The 19708-nt window shown below is 46.6% G+C and overlaps 1 protein-coding gene across 3 annotated transcripts in view; it reads right to left on the bottom strand.

Moving 5' to 3' along the window:
* Positions 1–19708, bottom strand: part of LOC138672862 (tapasin-related protein-like) — a 58461-nt gene that overhangs the window by 5791 nt on the left and 32962 nt on the right. For 2 of the 3 annotated variants that reach the window (XR_011319782.1, XM_069761269.1), the window contains exon 6: positions 3318–3398. The exons of the other annotated variant lie outside the window; for it this stretch is intronic. Coding sequence is in view for 1 of the 2 variants with exons in the window: in XM_069761269.1 (XP_069617370.1) it covers positions 3318–3398 (81 nt within the window). In the remaining variant the exon portion in view is untranslated. The remainder of the gene's footprint in view (positions 1–3317; positions 3399–19708) is intronic. 3 annotated transcript variants of the gene reach the window in all.

The following is a 19708-nucleotide window of genomic DNA, read 5'->3' as shown; positions in this document are numbered from 1 at the left end:
GTGGCGAAAGATGATATTAGAGTGAGAAGTCAATTATGTTGCCAAACTCAGGGTTGTACCAGTGAGTGAGAGGCTCCTATCAAATCAGCCTCTGCAGCACCAGCTTTCAAACATTGGGTGGCACCCTAGGACATGTTCTCATGTCAGCTTTTGATTTTTGTATGCAAAAAAATGGACTGTGTTCTTCCATTGCTTTCGTTTTTAATGCACGTTTTTGTCTCTTCAGTTGTTTAGAAACTGAAAGAGGTAAAATATCTGAACCTTGTTTCTTCATTGTCATTTAGCAATGAATCTGTTTAAAACTAATTGATAGTGGCGGATCTGATAAACCAAATAGTAGACATGTGAATAGTTTTATTAAATTCTCGTCTGATTTCCAACACAGGACTAGGTAAGTAAACCTGCGTGAATGTGCCCTGAACAGTTAGGCCAGTTCTGGTTTGAGAAAAGACGCTCTATATAAAGCAAAGTGAAATTCTTGCTCATTTACTGTATGTCACGTCTACAGTACGCGACTGCTGCAGCCAATCACTGGGCTCAGTGGTCAGTCAGAGATAGACAGCAAAAATCCGCTGAGCCAAGTAACTGACTGACGTGTGCAGATTGGCTGCAGCGGTGACATCCTATCTGTGCACTTCTTCCAGATTCTATTATCCCAAATAGTCTGAAGAATGTAACATGGCAAGAAGAACAGGGATTGGACTGCAGGTGATCAAGGGAAGGTTATTTTCTCTGATGAAGGTCCTTCAGACTGAGAAATCTGGAAGAATAATTGTCCGGTGAAGAAAAGGCGAACGCCGTGTCATGCCAACAGTAAAGCATCCTAAGACCATTCGTTTGTGGGATTGGTTTTCATCCACGGAGGGGGCTCTCTCGCAATTTCACCCAGGAATCCTGCCAGGAATACAGAACGGGATCTAAACATCCTCCAAAAACAACTTCTCACAATGATCCAGGATCAATTTGGTGATGATCAATGCTTTCGCCAGCATGATGGAGCCCATGTCACAAAGCAAAAGTGAGAACTAAGTGGCTTGTTGAACAAAAAATTAAATTCTGCGTTCATGGCCAAAAAACTCCCCTGATCTCAATGAGAACCTGTGGTCAATTCTCAAAAAGGTGGTGGACAAACAAAAACAGAAAGTGTGATAAACTACAAAAACTCATTAGACAAGACCGAGTTGTCATTAATCAGGATTTAGCCCAGAAGCTGATGTCCAGCTGCCAGGCGAAGAAAAATAATATCCAACACTGAAATATTCAGTCTTTAGATAAACTTGATTTGTCAATAAAAGTTTAAAAACGTGTAAACCGCTGATAAGTGCACTTAACTCCTCCAATTAGAAATGTAGTATAGTTCTTCTGATCAGGTATGTTACCCCATGTGCAGGCATTGCAATACCTTAGGTATCGATGGTTACGACCACTAACAACTAACTAATTGTTGCTATATACAGTGGGGCAAAAAAGTATTTAGTCAGTCAGCAATAGTGCAAGTTCCACCACTTAAAAAGATGAGAGGCGTCTGTAATTTACATCATAGGTAGACCTCAACTATGGGAGACAAAATGAGAAAAAAAATCCAGAAAAATCACATGGTCTGTTTTTTTAACATTTTATTTGCATATTATGGTGGAAAATAAGTATTTGGTCAGAAACAAAATTTCATCTCAATACTTTGTAATATATCCTTTGTTGGCAATGACAGAGGTCAAACGTTTTCTGTAAGTCAGCACAATGTTGCCACACACTGTTGTTGGTATGTTGGCCCATTCCTCCATGCAGATCTCCTCTAGAGCAGTGATGTTTTTGGCTTTTCGCTTGGCAACACGGACTTTCAACTCCCTCCAAAGGTTTTCTATAGGGTTAAGATCTGGAGACTGGCTAGGCCACTCCAGGACCTTGAAATGCTTCTTACGAAGCCTCTCCTTCGTTGCCCTGGCGGTGTGCTTTGGATCATTGTCATGTTGAAAGACCCATCCACGTTTCATCTTCAATGCCCTTGCTGATGGAAGGAGGTTTGCACTCAAAATCTCACGATACATGGCCCCATTCATTCTTTCATGTACCCGGATCAGTCGTCCTGGCCCCCTTGCAGAGAAACAGCCCCAAAGCATGATGTTTCCACCACCATGCTTTACAGTAGGTATGGTGTTTGATGGATGCAACTCAGTATTCTTTTTCCTCCAAACACGACAAGTTGTCTTTCTACCAAACAGTTCCAGTTTGGTTTCATCAGACCATAGGACATTCTCCCAAAACTCCTCTGGATCATCCAAATGCTCTCTAGCAAACTTCAGACGGGCCCGGACATGTACTGGCTTAAGCAGTGGGACACGTCTGGCACTGCAGGATCTGAGTCCATGGTGGCGTAGTGTGTTACTTATGGTAGGCTTTGTTACATTGGTCCCAGCTCTCTGCAGTTCATTCACTAGGTCCCCCCGCGTGGTTCTGGGATTTTTGCTCACCGTTCTTGTGATCATTCTGACCCCACGGGGTGGGATTTTGCGTGGAGCCCCAGATCGAGGGTGATTATCAGTGGTCTTGTATGTCTTCCATTTTCTAATTATTGCTCCCACTGTTGATTTCTTCACTCCAAGCTGGTTGGCTATTGCAGATTCAGTCTTCCCAGCCTGGTGCAGGGCTACAATTTTGTTTCTGGTGTCCTTTGACAGCTCTTTGGTCTTCACCATAGTGGAGTTTGGAGTCAGACTGTTTGAGGGTGTGCACAGGTGTCTTTTTATACTGATAACAAGTTTAAACAGGTGCCATTACTACAGGTAATGAGTGGAGGAAAGAGGAGACTCTTAAAGAAGAAGTTACAGGTCTATGACAGCCAGAAATCTTGTTTGTTTGTTTCTGACCAAATACTTATTTTCCACCATAATATGCAAATAAAATGTTAAAAAAACAGACAATGTGATTTTCTGGATTTTTTTTTCTCAGTTTGTCTCCCATAGTTGAGGTCTACCTATGATGCAAATTACAGACGCCTCTCATCTTTTTAAGTGGTGGAACTTGCACTATTGCTGACTGACTAAATACTTTTTTGCCCCACTGTAAGTGGTCATAACCATGACTACCTTGAAATTGCAATGCCCTGCACTTGGGGTAAGTGACATAGCGAATGAGAAGAACTATACTACATTTCTAATTGGAGGAATTTGTCAATATTATTATTATTATACATACTAAATATTGGATAGGATCTTGTAGATGGGAATAAACCTTCAGATACCTATAATTACATAAAAAATAAATATATGTCGATTTCCCACAAGCTGCCAGTAGAAAGCCATAAAATGTGCAATTATTACCTTTACAGAACATTCTCAGAAAGTAGAGAAGAGCCAAAATCAGAAAGGTGATGAAGACCAAGAGAAACCAAGCTGGAGATTCTGTCAATCAACAAAACAAAAATATTGTACACGACAAATACTTTGGTAGAAGAAGCAACCACTGATTGTTTTGTTTTCTTGACTTTTTGAGGACTGTAGGAAGCTGCTGCCATATAAAAAGGAAAGGAATAGCTTCTATATGTACGAAGAAGGCAGCCATGATGGTGCTGGCGCTGTGAAACTAGTTCATGTTGGGATTGATCTGGCGTCTTCTATGGAGACAATGGCAGGGATTGTTATGGCATTTTATGCACCAGATTTAAACTGAATTGCACTTGAGTAAGGTGCACCAAATGTCCAAACATTTCAGTCCAATAGCCAAAAAATCCCATTTTATCCAATCCAAAATAAAATTTAACTTTTAACTGTTAAATTGAAGATACAAATAACAAGTGCAAACAATATGATAAAGTACACATTAACATTACATTCTGTTCCTTATTGATCATTACCCATTACCTAGCTATATCCAAAGTGGTCAAATTGCTGATTGGTTAAAATGGGATTTTTTGGCCTTTAATTATTGGATTTAAAATATTAGTTGATCCCTTCCAACACTATTGGGATCAAATTTAAAAACGGGTGCAAGTAATTCTGGTTCATGTTAGGCTGCTCACGCACCCGAACATAAAACATATGAGCTGGCGTAGGACTGTGGTATAATTTATGCAAATATCAATCTTAAATGACAGTACATTTGTTGGGCCATGGTGATTATGCCCCTTCTGCCTAACCCTGCAAATGTTTTTTGCCACTTTTCCACAATGGCAAGAGAAATAAAAAGTTGCATCAAAACTTAAGATGCATCTATTCAGGAAAATTTACTTATAGCCTTTGATTAAAGCGCCATTCCGGATTTTTTTATTTTCATTTCATGCCACAGTGTTATCACTAATGCATTTTCATTGCCTTTAGTAAAATTATTACCAGCCGCCATCTTCTTATCACAGTGCCGCTCCAGTCATCTTCTGCAGGTTGTGATCTTTGCAAGGTAAGTCTATGAGAGCCAGTATGAGGCCAGAGCGAGGCTCTCACGGACTTAGGCCTCCTTCACACGTCCACATTTGCTGTCCGTTTGACATGTACCGGCAATTGGGAAGAGCAGTACAGTTCACACAGATCCCAGGTGCTGGCTGCTGAAGGCAGCTCTCATCATTGTTGCTTGGTCTCCCTGAGATGGGATTTGCATTCAGAACCAGAACCGCCATCAGGGCATTACTGCCCTGACTGGCATATAGGGCCCGGTGGGCAGAGGGGGCCCGCATCGGGTCCCATCTCATCTGGCCATCAGGCCCGGGCCCCGAGACGCAGGTTCTATTGCTTTGCGGGTCCGTCCGGGCCCGCAAGGCAATAGTTAAAGCCGCCAGCCAATTGGAGGCTGGCAGCTGACGTCAGCGCGCACATCGCCGGCATATGACGTCATTGTCATTCGCCGGCGAGTCAGCGCTGAAATGTCTGCGATGGATGTCGGCACTGGAGCCCGGCCAGGTAAAACGAAAGCTGTTTTTTTTACTGAATGCGGCAAGCCCGGGGCAGATTGGAGACACAGGGAGCAGGAATGAAAAAAAAAACGGGGCAGAATGAAGAAAACACGGGGCAGAATGAAGACAACACAGGGGGCAGAATGAAGAAAACACAGGGGGCAGAATGAAGACAACACAGGGGGCAGAATGAAGACAACACAGGGGGCAGAATGAAGACAACACAGGGGGCAGAATGAAGACAACACAGGGGGCAGAATGAAGACAACACAGGGGGCAGAATGAAGACAAAACAGGGGGCAGAATGAAGAAAACACGGGGCAGAATGAAGACAACACAGGGGGCAGAATGAAGACAACACAGGGGGCAGAATGAAGACAACACAGGGGGCAGAATGAAAACACGGGGCAGAATGAAGACAACACGGGGCAGAAAGAAGGCAAAACAGGGCAGAATGAAGACAACACAGGGGGCAGAATGAAGACAACACAGGGGGCAGAATGAAGAAAACACGGGACAGAGTGAAAACGGGGCAGAATGAAGACAACACAGGGGGCAGAATGAAGACAACACAGGGGGCAGAATGAAGAAAGCACAGGGGGCAGAATGAAGACAACACGGGGCAGAATGAAAACGGGGCAGAATGAAGACAACACAGGGGGCAGAATGAAAACACGGGGAGCTGAATGAAAACACAGGGGGCAGAATGAAAACACAGGGGGCAGAATGAAGAAAACACGGGACAGAATGAAGAAAACACAGGAGGCAGAATGAAAACAACACAGAGGGCAGAATGAAGAAAACACAGGAGGCAGAATGAAGAAAACACAGGGGCAGAATGAAAACACAGGGGTCAGAATGAAAACACAGGGGGCAGAATGAAAACAACACAGAGGGCAGAATGAAGAAAACACAGTGGGCAGAATGAAGAAAACACAGGGAGCTGAATGAAAACACAGGGGGCAGAATGCAAACACAGGGGGCAGAATGAAGAAAACACAGGAGGCAGAATGAAAACAACACAGAGGGCAGAATGAAGAAAACACAGGGGGCAGAATGAAGAAAACACAGGGGCAGAATGAAAACACAGGGGGCAGAATGAAAACACAGGGGGCAGAATGAAGAAAGCACAGGGGGCAGAATGAAGACAACACGGGGCAGAATGAAAACAGGGGGCAGAATGAAGACAACACAGGGGGCAGAATGAAAACACGGGGAGCTGAATGAAAACACAGGGGGCAGAATGAAAACACAGGGGGCAGAATGAAGAAAACACGGGACAGAATGAAGAAAACACAGGAGGCAGAATGAAAACAACACAGAGGGCAGAATGAAGAAAACACAGGAGGCAGAATGAAGAAAACACAGGGGCAGAATGAAAACACAGGGGTCAGAATGAAAACACAGGGGGCAGAATGAAAACAACACAGAGGGCAGAATGAAGAAAACACAGTGGGCAGAATGAAGAAAACACAGGGAGCTGAATGAAAACACAGGGGGCAGAATGCAAACACAGGGGGCAGAATGAAGAAAACACAGGAGGCAGAATGAAAACAACACAGAGGGCAGAATGAAGAAAACACAGGGGGCAGAATGAAGAAAACACAGGGGCAGAATGAAAACACAGGGGGCAGAATGAAAACACAGGGGGCAGAATGAAGAAAACACAGGGGGCAGAATGAAGAAAACACAGGAAGCAGAATGAAGAAAACACAGGAAGCAGAATGAAGAAAACACAGGGGGCAGAATGAAAACAACATAGAGGGTAGAATGAAGAAAACACAGTGGGCAGAATGAAGAAAACACAGTGGGCAGAATGAAGAAAACACAGGGGGCAGAATGAAAACAACACGAGGCAAAATGAAAACACAGGGGGCAGAATGAAGAAAACAGGAGAGGCAGAATGAAAACACAGGGGGCAGAATGAAGAAAACACAGGAGGCAGAATGAAAACACAGGGGGCAGAATGAAGAAAACACATGGGGCAGAATGAAGAAAACATGGGGCAGAATGAAAACAACACGGGGCAGAATGAAAACACAGGGGCAGAATAAAAACACGGGGCAGAATGAAAACAACACAGGGGGCAGAATGAAAACACAGGGGGCAGAATGAAAACACAGAGGGCAGAATGAAGAAAACACAGGGGGCAGAATGAAGAAAACACAGGGGGCAGAATGAAGAAAACACGGGGCAGAATGAAAACAACACGGGGCAGAATGAAAACAACACAGGGGGCAGAATGAAAACACAGGGGGGGCAGGAATAGAAACAACACTGGGCAGGAATAGAAGCAACACGGGGCAGGAATTGGAACAATATGGGGCAGAATGAAAACACAGGGAGAAGGAATGGAAACAACACAGGGGAAGAATGTGGGATACAGAGGGCAGAATGAGACACGGGACAGGATGTGAGAGACGGGGGCAGAATGTGCGACATGGGGAAGAATGTGAGACACCGGGGTGCAGGATGTGAGACACAGGAGCAGGATGGGAGACACGGGGGCAGGATGGGAGACACGGGGGGCAGGATCATGGAGACAGATAGGGCAGGATCATGGGGACAGATGGGGCAGGATCATGGGGACAGATGGGGCAGGATCATGGCGACAGATGGGGCAGGATCATGGGGACAGATGGGGCAGGATCATGGGGACAGATGGGACAGGATCATGGGGACAGATGGGGCAGGATCATGGCGACAGATGGAGCAGGATCATAGGGACAGTTGGGGCAGGATCATGGGGACAGATGGGGCAGGATCATGGGGACAGATGGGGCAGGATCATGGGGACAGATGGGGCAGGATCAGGGGGACAGATGGGACAGGATCATGGGGACAGATGGGGCAAGATCATGGCGACATATGGGGCAGGATCATAGGGACAGTTGGGGCAGGATCATGGGGACAGATGGGGCAGGATCATGGGGACAGATGGGGCAGGATCATGGGGACAGATGGGGCAGGATCATGGCGACAGATGGGGCAGGATCATAGGGACAGATGGAGCAGGATCATGGGGACACATGGGGCAGGATCATGGGGACAGTGCTTTCCTTACCCAAGCCTGGGTGATTAGTGGCGTCCGCCAGAGCGGCACTGCACACACTCCCGTGCATCTAAATTATTATTTCGGTTATGCTGACACCCCAGTTGTGGTGTCGAGTGCAAGAGGTCTAGTTGTACTCTAACCCCGAGTGTAGGGGTACAGTTCTGTGACTCCTTGCTTGCGTTCTTTTTGCGGTACTGCGGCCCTGTGATGCAACAGGGTTCACTTTCTTCATACTGGAAGAAGTTAACCCGTGTGTGTATCCACATTGTACCGCCATATAGTCCGTCATTACTTAGCAGCAGGTTCCATGGACGGTGGACCCCAGGCTGCGAACGCACCTTACTCTATCTTTCTAATTATTTGGTGCGTTCCGCTAGCCCTAACATATTATTACCATAGGGGCTAATTAAGGGATATTATTACTGCAGTGATATATTTATTTTATTTTTTGAGGATACTGTTTTAAATGGGGGGGGGGGGGGGAGGAGCGGTCCTGTTACTGTGCAGATCGACACTATGTTAAGTAAAATTAAGTAATGTGTTCTGCAAGTGGAGCTCTAGATAACTGTGTTATTTCCTGCAGAGATGACTCCTGGCTGGAAGAAGTGATGGTGGTTTGTGCTGGATTAAGATGAAAAGCGAATCTGAAGTAATACACCTAGAGACATCACTGGTGAGTCAGTGTGTTACCTGTACACTAACACTATTCACTGCATACTATATACAGCGGTCCTGTGTACAATGTCACCAGTGATCACTGTATTACTTTTACACTGACACTATATACAAGAGCTCCTGTGTATAATGTCACCGGTAATCACTGTATTACCTGTACACAGACACTGCATACTTAGTACAGATCTCCTGTGTATAATGGCTCTTTTGGTGATAGTATTGTGTTTTTTTTTATAAATGATCAGTATTTTAACCCCTTCCCGCCGCGGCCCTTTTTCGTGTTTTTACTTTTCGCTCGCCTCCTTCCCAGAGCCATAACTTTTTTATTTTTCTGTCAATATGGTCATGTGAGGGCTTATTTTTTGCAGGACGAGTTGTACTTTTGAAGGACACCATTTTTTTTTACCATGTCTTGTACTTGAAAATGGGAAAAAAATTCCAAGTGTGGTGAAATTGCAATAAAAGTGCAATTCCATACTTGTTTTTTGTTTGGCTTTTTTGCTAGCTTCACTAAATGCTAAAACTAACCTGCCATTATGATTCTCCGGGTCTTTATGAGTTCATAGACACCTAACATGTCTAGGTTATTTTTTATCTAAGTGGTGAAAAAAAATTCAAAACTTTGCTAAAAAAGGCACCATTTTCCGATACCCGTAGCGTCTCAATTTTTCTTGATCTGGAGTCGGGTGAGGGCTTATTATTTGTGTCCCGAGCTGACGTTTTTAATGATACCACTTTTGTGCAGATACATTCTTTTGATCGCCCGTTATTGCACTTTAATGCAATGTCGTGGCGACCAAAAAAACGTAATTCTGGTGTTTCAAATTTTTTTCTCACTACCCTGTTTAGCAATCAGGCTAATGGTTTTTTTTATTGATAGATCGGGCGATTCTGAATGCGGCGATACCAAATATGTGTAGGTTTGATTTTTTTTTATTGTTTAATTTTGGATGGGGCGAAAGGGGGGTGATTTAAACTTTTATTTTTTTTTTATTTTTTTCATATTTTTAAAAACATTTTTTTTTTACTTTTGGCATACTTCAATAGCCTCCATGGGAGGCTAGAAGCTGCCACCACTCGATCGGCTCAGCTACATAGCAGCGATCATCAGATCGCTGCTATGTAGCTGAATTGCAGGCTTGCTATGAGCGCCGACCACAGGGTGGCGCAAACAGCAGGACTGCATCAGTAACCATAGAGGTCTCAAGGACCTCTATGGTTACCATCCTGATGCATCGCTGACCCCCGATCATGTGATGGGGGTCAGCGATGGACTCATTTCCGGCCGCGCGGTCGGAAGAGGTAGCTAAATGCCGCTGTCAGCGTTTGACAGTGGCATTTATTAGGTTAATAGCGGCGAGTGAATCGCGATTTCACCCGCCACTATTGCGCGCACATGTCAGCTGTACAAAACACCGCCGGAGCCCACATCAAAGGGGGAGATATGACATGCACCATACTTGTACGGCACATGTCATGAAGGGGTTAATATATTCAGTCACTATGTGGTGGAAATATGTTGTCCGGCCATGGTGTAGCGGTATTTGTTCCCTGTATATGGTATTATTCATCACCATGTGGTGGTAATTAGGGTTGAGCGAAACGGATCGGTCATTTTCATAAGTCGCCGACTTTTGGCAAAGTCGGGTTTCATGAAACCTGACCCGATCCCTCTGTGGGGTCGGCCACGCGGTCGGCGACCTTCGCGCCAAAGTCGCGTTTCATATGACGCGTTCAGCGCCATTTCTCAGCCAATGAAGGTGGACGCAGAGTGTGGGCAGCGTGATGACATAGTTCTCGGTCCCCACCATCTTAGAGAAGGGCATGGCAGTGATTGGCTTGCTTTCTGCGGCGTCACAGGGGCTATAAAGGGGCGTTTTCGCCGACCGCCATCTTACTGCTGCTGATCTGAGCATAGGGAGAGGTTGCTGCTGCTTCGTCAGAAGCAGGGATAGCGTTAGGCAGGGAATATAAACCCCCAAACCGCTTGTGCTGTAGCGATTTCCACTGTCCAACACCACCTTTTCCTTGCAGGGACAGTGAAGGCTACATTTCTGTGCATCAGCTCTGTAGCTTATAAGGCTGCCTTATAAGGCTCCATGATAGCTGCATTGCTGTGTATACGCCGCTGTGCAAACCAACTGCTTTTTTCAAAACACAAATCCTGTTGTTCCTTCCTTTCTGCACAGCTATCTTGTTTGTTTGTCCACACTTTTGTGTGCAGCAGTCCTTTTTATTGCTGCCTGCCATACTTTTCTGAGATTACTGTAGGGAGATAGTAATTGTAGTACAGTCCCTTTTTTATATATACCGTATATATCTTCAAGCCACTTTCTGGCCCTGAAACTGTGTAGTGTGAAACAGTGGGCCTGTATTTTTCTGCACTGTCCCACACCTAAAAAGGGAGATTTCTATTGCCAATCTGTGCATCTGTGCCAGTCCAGTCTGTTGTATCTGTCAGTCATTTTCTGCCACAGAAACTATACTGTAAAACAGCGGGCCAGATTTATTCACTAGTCTCCCATAAAAAAAAAAAGAAGGGGAGATTAATATTGGCAAATCTGTGCATCTGTGCCAGTCCAGTCAGTGGTATCTGTCAGTCATTTTCTGCCACAGAAAATATACTGTAATACAGTGGGCCAGATTTATTCACTAGTCTATAAAAAAAAAGAAGGGGAGATTTTTATTTCCAGTGTGTGCATCTGCATCAGTCCTGTTAGTGGCATATCTGTCAGCCACTGTCTGCCACTGAAGCTGTGTACTGTAATACAGTGGGCCTGAGTTTCCCTGCAGTCTCACACACCTATAAAGGGAGATTTAAATTCACAACAAGTTTGCGTCCACCTTGTAACTGGTTTTACAGTACCAAATACAGTTTGTTAGTTTGGTTACATATTTCCAAGAATGAGGAAGTCTGGTAGAAGAGGCCGTGGGCGGTCATTGCCAGCTGGTAATGATGGTAGTGGTGGTGGAGCATCAGGTAGTCATGGGAAAAGCAATATAGCACCTAAGTCTCGAGTTGTTGAGCCAGGTTCGTCGTCTGGCTACACAAGGCCTCGAACGCTCCCTTTTCTGGGAGTAGGAAAACCGCTTTTAAAGCCGGAGCAGCAGGAACAAGTTTTGGTTTTTCTTGCTGACTCTGCCTCTAGCTCTTTTGCCTCCTCTTCGGAAAGTGCAAAATGTAAAAGCAGCGCGTTGTCAGTGGATGTTCCCGGTCAGGGACAAGTCGCTTCCTCGTGTTCTTCACCCAGAACAACAGAGAAGGATGCGTCAGGCGACACAACGGGTTACTCCATGGAGCTCTTTACACATACCGTTCCTGGGTTAGAAAGGGAAATTGTTAACAGGCCATGCCCATTACAAGATGAATCGGACATGGAGTGCACAGATGCACAGCCACAGCCAGATTATTATGCTGTTCCTTTGACTCAGATCACAACATTGCCCTCGCAGTGTAGTGATCCAGAATCTGACCCTGATGAGACTATGGAGCCCCGTCACGAACGCTATAGCACCGGCTTACATGGTGACACAGCGGAAGGTGCACAGGACATAGAAGAGGAGGTCATAGATGACCCAGTTGTTGACCCCGATTGGCAGCCATTGGGGGAATAGGGTGCAGCCGGCAGTAGCTCTGAAACGGAGGAGGAGCCGCAGCAGGCATCAACATCGCAACAGGTTCCATCTGGCAGGCCCGTATCTGGCCAAAAACGTATGGCAAAACCAAAAACAGTTGTAGGACAGCGTGGCCATCCAGTTAAAGTAGATCAGTGTGCAATGCCTGAAAAGGTATCCGATAGTAGGAAGAGTGCAGTCTGGCATTTTTTTAACCAAGTTCCAAATGATCAGTGCAAAGTCATCTGTAAGAAATGCTCAAGGACCTTCAGCAGAGGTCAGAATGTTAAAAATCTAAATACAAGTTGCATGCGTAGACATTTTACCACCATGCACTTGCAAGCCTGGACTAACTACCAAACGTCCCTTAACGTTGTTGCACCCTCTCACAATGAAGCTAGTCAGCAACGCTACATCCCTTCCCTCACTGTAAGCCCACCGTTTACCACACCACCTGCAGCAAATGTGGAGGTTTCATCGCAAGGCCAAAGCAGTCAGAGAATCACCAGGTTCTTGGTAGGAAACACTGTATGTAGGCCAACAGCAAGAATACCATCACCAACCCTCTCTCAGTCTGCCATGTCCACCGGCACCCCCGTTAGTTCCACCATATGCAGCACTCCAGTCCAGCTCACCTTACAAGAGACTCTCGTTAGGAAAAGGACGTACTCATCGTCTCATCCGCGTACACAGGGTTTGAACGCCCACATTGCTAGACTAATCTCGTTAGAGATGATGCCCTACCAATTAGTTGAAAGCGAAGCTTTCAAAGCCCTGATGGACTACGCTGTACCACGCTATGAGCTACCCAGTCGACACTTCTTTTCGAGAAAAGCCATCCCAGCCCACTACCAGCATGTAAAAGACTGCATTGTCCATGCACTCAGGCAATGTGTCAGTAGAAAGGTGCACCTGACAACAGATGCATGGACCAGTAGGCATGGCCAGGGATGTTATGTGTCCATCACGGCACACTGGGTTAATGTGGTGGATGCAGGGTCCACAGTGGACAGCAATATTGGGACAGTTCTGCCTAGCCCACGGTCTAGGAAACAGTTGGCTGTAGGCGTTCGCCCCCCCCCCCTCCTCCTCCTCGTCCTCCAGCAGAAGCGAGAGCTCATCCACAGACCGCAGTCGCACGACCACTCCATCCGCAGCTGCCACTGTTGCACACGAGGTGTCCCATTATGGAACAGCTAGTGGCAAGCGTCTGCAGGCTGTATTGGCAATGAAGTGTTTGGGCGACAACAGACACACCGCGGAAGTTCTGTCCAAGTTCTTGCAGCAAGAAACTCAGTCATGGCTGGGCAGTGTACATCTTGAGGCAGGCAAGGTAGTCAGTGATAATGGAAGGAATTTTATGGCTACCATAGCCCTTTCACAACTGAAACACATTCCTTGCCTGGCTCACACCTTAAACCTGGTGGTGCAGTGCTTCCTGAAAAGTTATCCGGGGTTACCCGACCTGCTCCTGAAGGTGCGCAGACTTTGCTCGCACATCCACCGTTCGCCCGTACACTCCAGCCGTATGCAGAACCATTAGCGATCTTTGAACCTTCCCCAGCATCGCCTAATCATTGACGTTGCAACAAGGTGGAACTCCACACTGCACATGCTTCAGAGACTGCGCAAACAGAGGCGTGCTGTTATGTATTTGTGGGAGGATACACATACACGGGTAGGCAGTTGGATGGCAGACATGGAGTTGTCAGGTGTGCAGTGATCCAAGCTACAAGACCTGTGTCAAGTCCTTCAGTGTTTTGAGGAATGCACACGGCTGGTTAGTGCAGACGACGCCATAATAAGCATGAGCATCCCCCTAATGCGTCTGCTGATGCAAAGTTTGACGCACATAAAGAAGCAGGCGTCTGCAGCCGAGGACGAGGTAAGCATTGATGACAGTCAGCCATTGTCTGGTCAGGGAAGTCTACTGGACGAGGTGGTGGGCGAAGAGGAGGAGGACGAGGAGGATGATGGGGATGAGTATTTTTTGGATGAGGAAGCTTCTAAGGGGGCAATAGAAACTGGAGGCGTTGCAAGGCCAGGTTCAGGGTTTTTGAGGGAGGCAAGTGACGTTGATTTGCGTGAAAGTGCTCCTCAACCCAGCACAAGCAGTGAATTGACAACTGGAACATTGGCCCACATGGCGGATTATGCCTTGCGTATCCTAAAAAGGGACCCCCGCATTATAAAAATGATGACCGATGACGATTACTGGTTGGCCTGCCTCCTGGATCCACGCTATAAGGGGAAACTGCAAAATATCATGCCACATGAGAACCTTGAACAAATATTGGCAACCAAACAAGCAACTCTTGTTGACCATTTGATTCAGGCATTCCCAGCACACAGCGCCGGTGATGGTTCTCACACGAACTGCAGGGGGCAACAGGGCAGAGGTGTTAGAGGTGCACAAATCAGAAGTGGCGTTGGACAGAGGGGTTTTCTGACCAGGTTGTGGAGTGATTTCGCATTGACCGCAGACAGGACAGGTACTGCAGTATCAATTGAAAGTGACAGGAGACAACATTTGTCCAGTATGGTTACTATTTTTCCTCCCCTATCGATGTTCTCCCTCACCCGTCATTGGCCTGAATTGTCCAAATATGCATTGCAGGAACTCGCTTGCCCAGCAGCTAGTGTACTATCAGAAAGAGTATTTAGTGCTGCTGGTTCAATACTGACCGAAAAAAGGATTCGTCTGGCTACCCAAAATGTTGATGATCTAACATTCATTAAAATGAACCACTCATGGATTTCTAATTATTTTGCCCCACCTTTCCCGACTGACACCTAGCTTTCCTGTAAAAAGGTCTTGCTTTTGGACTGGTCTTACTGACTGTTCCAATCTCTTAATTTACAGCTGCTGTATGTCCAGCATACGACATGTTTACACCTCCCTAAATGGGCTGACTCCCCGCACGGGGCCGTGGTCTCACCACTTTGCGCAAGCACCCGTGAGAGTGCCGTTTGTCTGAAGAGGTGGGTGTGCCCACTTTTGGTCGACGGCACTGGCACTGGGTCCCTCATAGTACAATGAAGTGTCTCTGGCAGTGGTGGCGCACACCCAACGTCAGACACACCGTTGTAACATGAGGGGCCCTGGGCCAGTACCGTTGGGCACGAGAGAGTGTCCCCCCCAGCTCAAACTGTGCTCTACCACTTGCAAAATTATCTCTCACAGCTCCACCACTGTTTAGTCTGTGCGGTGAAATCCTTCAATGCCTGGCACTGACAATACCAATTTGTTGACATGTATGACGCTAGTTAAAATATTCAGTGGCCCTGTCCTACATTTACACCAGTAAATACTTTGCGCAAATAACTATGTCTGAAAGTCAGCAGAGGAGCCCACCCCTGTACCTAAGTATGCCACCCTTTTTTTTTGTTTTGTTTTTTTGCGAGACATTAACATCTATGTATTATTTTGGAGTACTAACTGTGTCAGACACTCCTTCCAATTGTCCTCCGCTGACCATACCAATGCTGCCTGTGTACCCCTGCAAGATAATTCAAACTGCATTGAGCCTATTTTTTTTATTTTAGGCCTACTAAGTCTGGCTGCGGTCCCTCCTTCCAATTGTCCTCCACTGACAACACCAATGCTGCCTGTGTACCCCTGGAACCTATTTAAAAGTGCATAGAGCCTACTTTTTTATTTTAGGCCTACTAAGTCTGTCTGCGGTCCCTCCTTCCAATTGTCCTCCGCTGACCACACGAATGCTGCCTGTGTACCCCTGCAAGATAATTGAAACTGCACTGAGCCTATTTTTTTATTTTAGGCCTACTAAGTCTGTCTGCGGTCCCTCCTTCCAATTGTCCTCCACTGACCACACCAATGCTGTCTGTGTATCCCTGGAACCTAATTAAAAGTGCATACAGCCAATTTTTTTTATTTTAGGCCTAGTAAGTCTGTCTGCGGTCCCTCCTTCCAATTGTCCTCCACTGACCACACCAATGCTGCCCGTGTACCCATGTAACCTTTTTTAAACCTGCATCGAGCCAACTTTGTGGTGTAAGGCCTACTAGCAGTGTCTGTCTGCGCCACTCAATACAGCTATCCTCTTTAAAAAAATGACCTGCAATTGTCAGGTTTTCAGCCTATCGGAATTTTAAAACTGCAGTGGGGCTTCTAGTTTGGTTGGTGGCCTACTAACAGTGTCTGCCGCTCCAAGTGTTCTTCAGGTTGCCTTTCCTGACCTTCTATCTTCAGGCTCTTGTTAAATAGTTGTTAAATGGAACAAATGCAGTGGGGCTACTAGTTGGTTTGGGGCCTACTAACAGTGTCTGCCGCTCCAAGGTGTTCTCCTGGTTTCCTGCCCTGAGCTTCGATCTTCAGGCTCTCAATAACTAGTTGTTAATATAACACTGCTGTTGGCCTACTAGTTTGGTTGGGGCCTACTAACGGTGTCTGCCGCTCCTTGCTGTTCTCCTGGTTTCCTGTCCTGAGCTTCGATCTTCAGGCTCTCATAAGTAGTTGTTAATATAACACTGCATTTGGCCTACTAGTTGGGTTGGGGCCTACTAACGGTGTCTGCCGCTCCTTGCTGTTCTCCTGGTTTCCTGTCCAGAGCTTCGATCTTCAGGCTCTAATTAAGTAGTTGTTAATATAACACTGCTGTTGGCCTACTAGTTTGGTTGGGGCCTACTAACGGTGTCGGCCGCTCCTTGCTGTTCTCCTGGTTTCCTGTCCTGAGCTTCGATCTTCAGGCTCTCATTAAGTAGTTTTTATTATAACACTGGATTTGGCATACTAGTTTGGTTGGGGCCTACTAACGGTGTCTGCCGCTCCTTGCTGTTCTCTTCCACTGAACAAAGCAGTGCCGCCTGTCTACTACTGTTACCAATTTTTAACTGCATTTAGACTACTTACTGATTTGGGCCTACTCACTGTGTCAGCCTCTCATTACAGTTGTCCTCCACTGAACAAAGCAATGCCGCCTGGTTAGTCCTGTTACCAATTTTGAAATGCATTTAGCCCACTTTATTATTTGGGCCTATATCTGTGTTTCCTCCTCATCCTGTCCATTGCCCAGCCAGTGTTAGATGACTCTGCTGGTACATTGACCCAGACCGCTACATTCCCCTTGCACGCTACACAGCCAGATTCTGACCCTGCTGAAAGTGAGGTTTCCCTTCCCGCATACTATACCACCTTACACGGGGACAAAGAGGAAGGTGCAGATGAAAGTGCAGGTTCCTTCATCAGGTGGGGGGGGGGATACTCGTTGGCGACGTCACTGGCACAGGGCCCCTCATAGTACACAAAAGTGTCGCTGCCGGTGGGAGGCGCCCCCGCCGTGCAAACACACCGTCGTACTTTGAGGGGCCCTGTGCCAGTGCCAATGCGAACGAGTGGGCTACCCCTGCTTGCTCAGGATCACAGCACTTGCAAAGTTGAAATACTTACCTCTCCCTGCTCCACTGCCGTGACGTGGTCCACGTTTCCTGTGCCCACTAAATACTTGAACCAGCCATACCCCCCACAACTTTAGCCAAATGACCCCCAATGTCCAATGCCTAACTATTATTATAAGGTAAATTAAGATTGACAAGCTTCAGTACCAAGAATGGATGTTTTTGCCATAAAAATGGGCACTGTAGGTGTTTTCCTGGCCTCCACTCACTGCCGAATATGCTTCCCCATTGACTTGCATTGGGTTGCGTGTTTCGGTCGATCCCCGACTTTTCACGATAACCGGCCGATTTCACTCGACTCGACTTTTGAGATAGTTGGGTTTCGCGAAACCCGACTCGACCCTAGAAAAGTAAAAGTTGCTCAACCCTAGTGGTAATATGTGGTCTGGTCATGGTGTGGCGGAATTTGGTCCTTGTATGTGCTATTCTTCGGTCACTGTGGTGGTAATGTGATCTGAACATGGTGTGGCAGTATTTGATCCTTGTATGTGGTATAGGTCACTGTGGTGGTAATATGTGGTCTGGTCATGGTGTGGTGGTATTTGTCTCTTGTGTCTGGTATTATTCGGTCACTGTGGTGGTAATATCTGATCTAGACATGGTGTGGCAGTATTAGTTCCTTGTCTGTGGCATTACAGGTCACTATGTGGTGGTAATATGTGATCTGGACATGGTGCAATGTATTTGTCCCTTGTATATGATATTATTGGTCATATTAAAAATTGAAAAATAAGTAAAAATATACCTACATTGTATTGCATATTTTAACAAATTTTTAATACGTTAGCGCAGATTAGAGCTCGGCCAAAAGAGTCTGTTGTGGTGGCAGATTTGAAAAATCTTTTTGCTAAAACAAAAGCTGCTGGCTATATGTGTGATCTGGTGATGGGAACTGTTAATGTGTGATTGGTGAGAAGTGGAGTTTTTTCAAGAGAGAGCGGTGGGACTGTGGACAGTTTGAGGGGTGGAGGCAGGGCTGGCGTGGAGCCTGGGCGGAGTCTCAAGGGGGATGTCATCCGTGTGTCATCAGTATGCACATGTGCTGTTAGGGTTGGCGGAACGCACCAAATATATTGTTTTTTAAAAGGAATTAGTGCGTTCGCAACCCGGGATCCACCGTGCAGGAAAGTACCTGCTGCTAAATAATGGCGGCTCTATATGGCGGTATATACCAACTCTGTTAGCTTCACAGAGTAACCGCAAGAGATGAGCTCTGTGCCCTGTTAGACTTTCACAGAGGCACAGGCCAACTACCCAGATGTGAGCAGTGAGTGGTCATGCATGCATACACAATCTCCTCGCCGGAGGAGCCAGCATTCTAGGGGCTTATTTCAGCCGGGTCCCTGAACACTCTTATACACAATCTCCTCGCCGGAGGTGCCAGCATTCTAGGGGCTTATTTCAGCCGGGTCCCTGAACACATACAAACACATGACCACATTGGCGCAAAGCATATAGCAAAAGACGATACTAGCGCATGGCCGTGCGGTCATGCGCAGTTTATATAGTTGCAGCACAGGAAGCTGCTACTGAAGTTTTTGCCCTTTCAGGACCTTCCAGAAGGACCAATGGAAAGTGCTGCAGTACCTGAGCATGTTTTGCCCTTTCAGGACCTACCAGAAGGACCAATGGAATGTACTGCAGCACCTGAGCATGTGACCGAACATGTGGCCCTCGACCTCCAATGGGAGACCCTGCCCTGGGCATGCTCAGTGTGAGTAAACAAGGACTTAGTCCCAGAGAGGCTCGCTCACCGCAGATCAGTGCAGGGTACCATAGGAAAGCCAGAAAAGGCAATAGTGACCCTATGCACCGAACCAGCCCCAGCAAGACGCTGGGAGCGACGTCTCCGCTGAGCAGAGCCCACTGCGGCCGATACCGAATGGGAGACCGCAGCAGACACGGATCGAGATTCCCCCTGTGCAGCAGAGGAAACTCGACTCCTAACATTACCCCCCCTCCTAGGGCCCCCCCCCTCCTTGAGCCTCACTACGCTCAAAAGCTGCGATAAGCAGTGGAGCCCAAATGTGCTCCACAGGCTCCCAGGTTCTATCCTCTGGGCCGTG

This window comes from Ranitomeya imitator, chromosome 3 (assembly GCF_032444005.1).
Source record: "Ranitomeya imitator isolate aRanImi1 chromosome 3, aRanImi1.pri, whole genome shotgun sequence".
Taxonomy (NCBI): Eukaryota; Metazoa; Chordata; class Amphibia; order Anura; family Dendrobatidae; genus Ranitomeya; species Ranitomeya imitator.
Note: the sequence above shows the minus strand (reverse complement) of the source record. Positions and strands in the feature narration are given on the sequence as shown.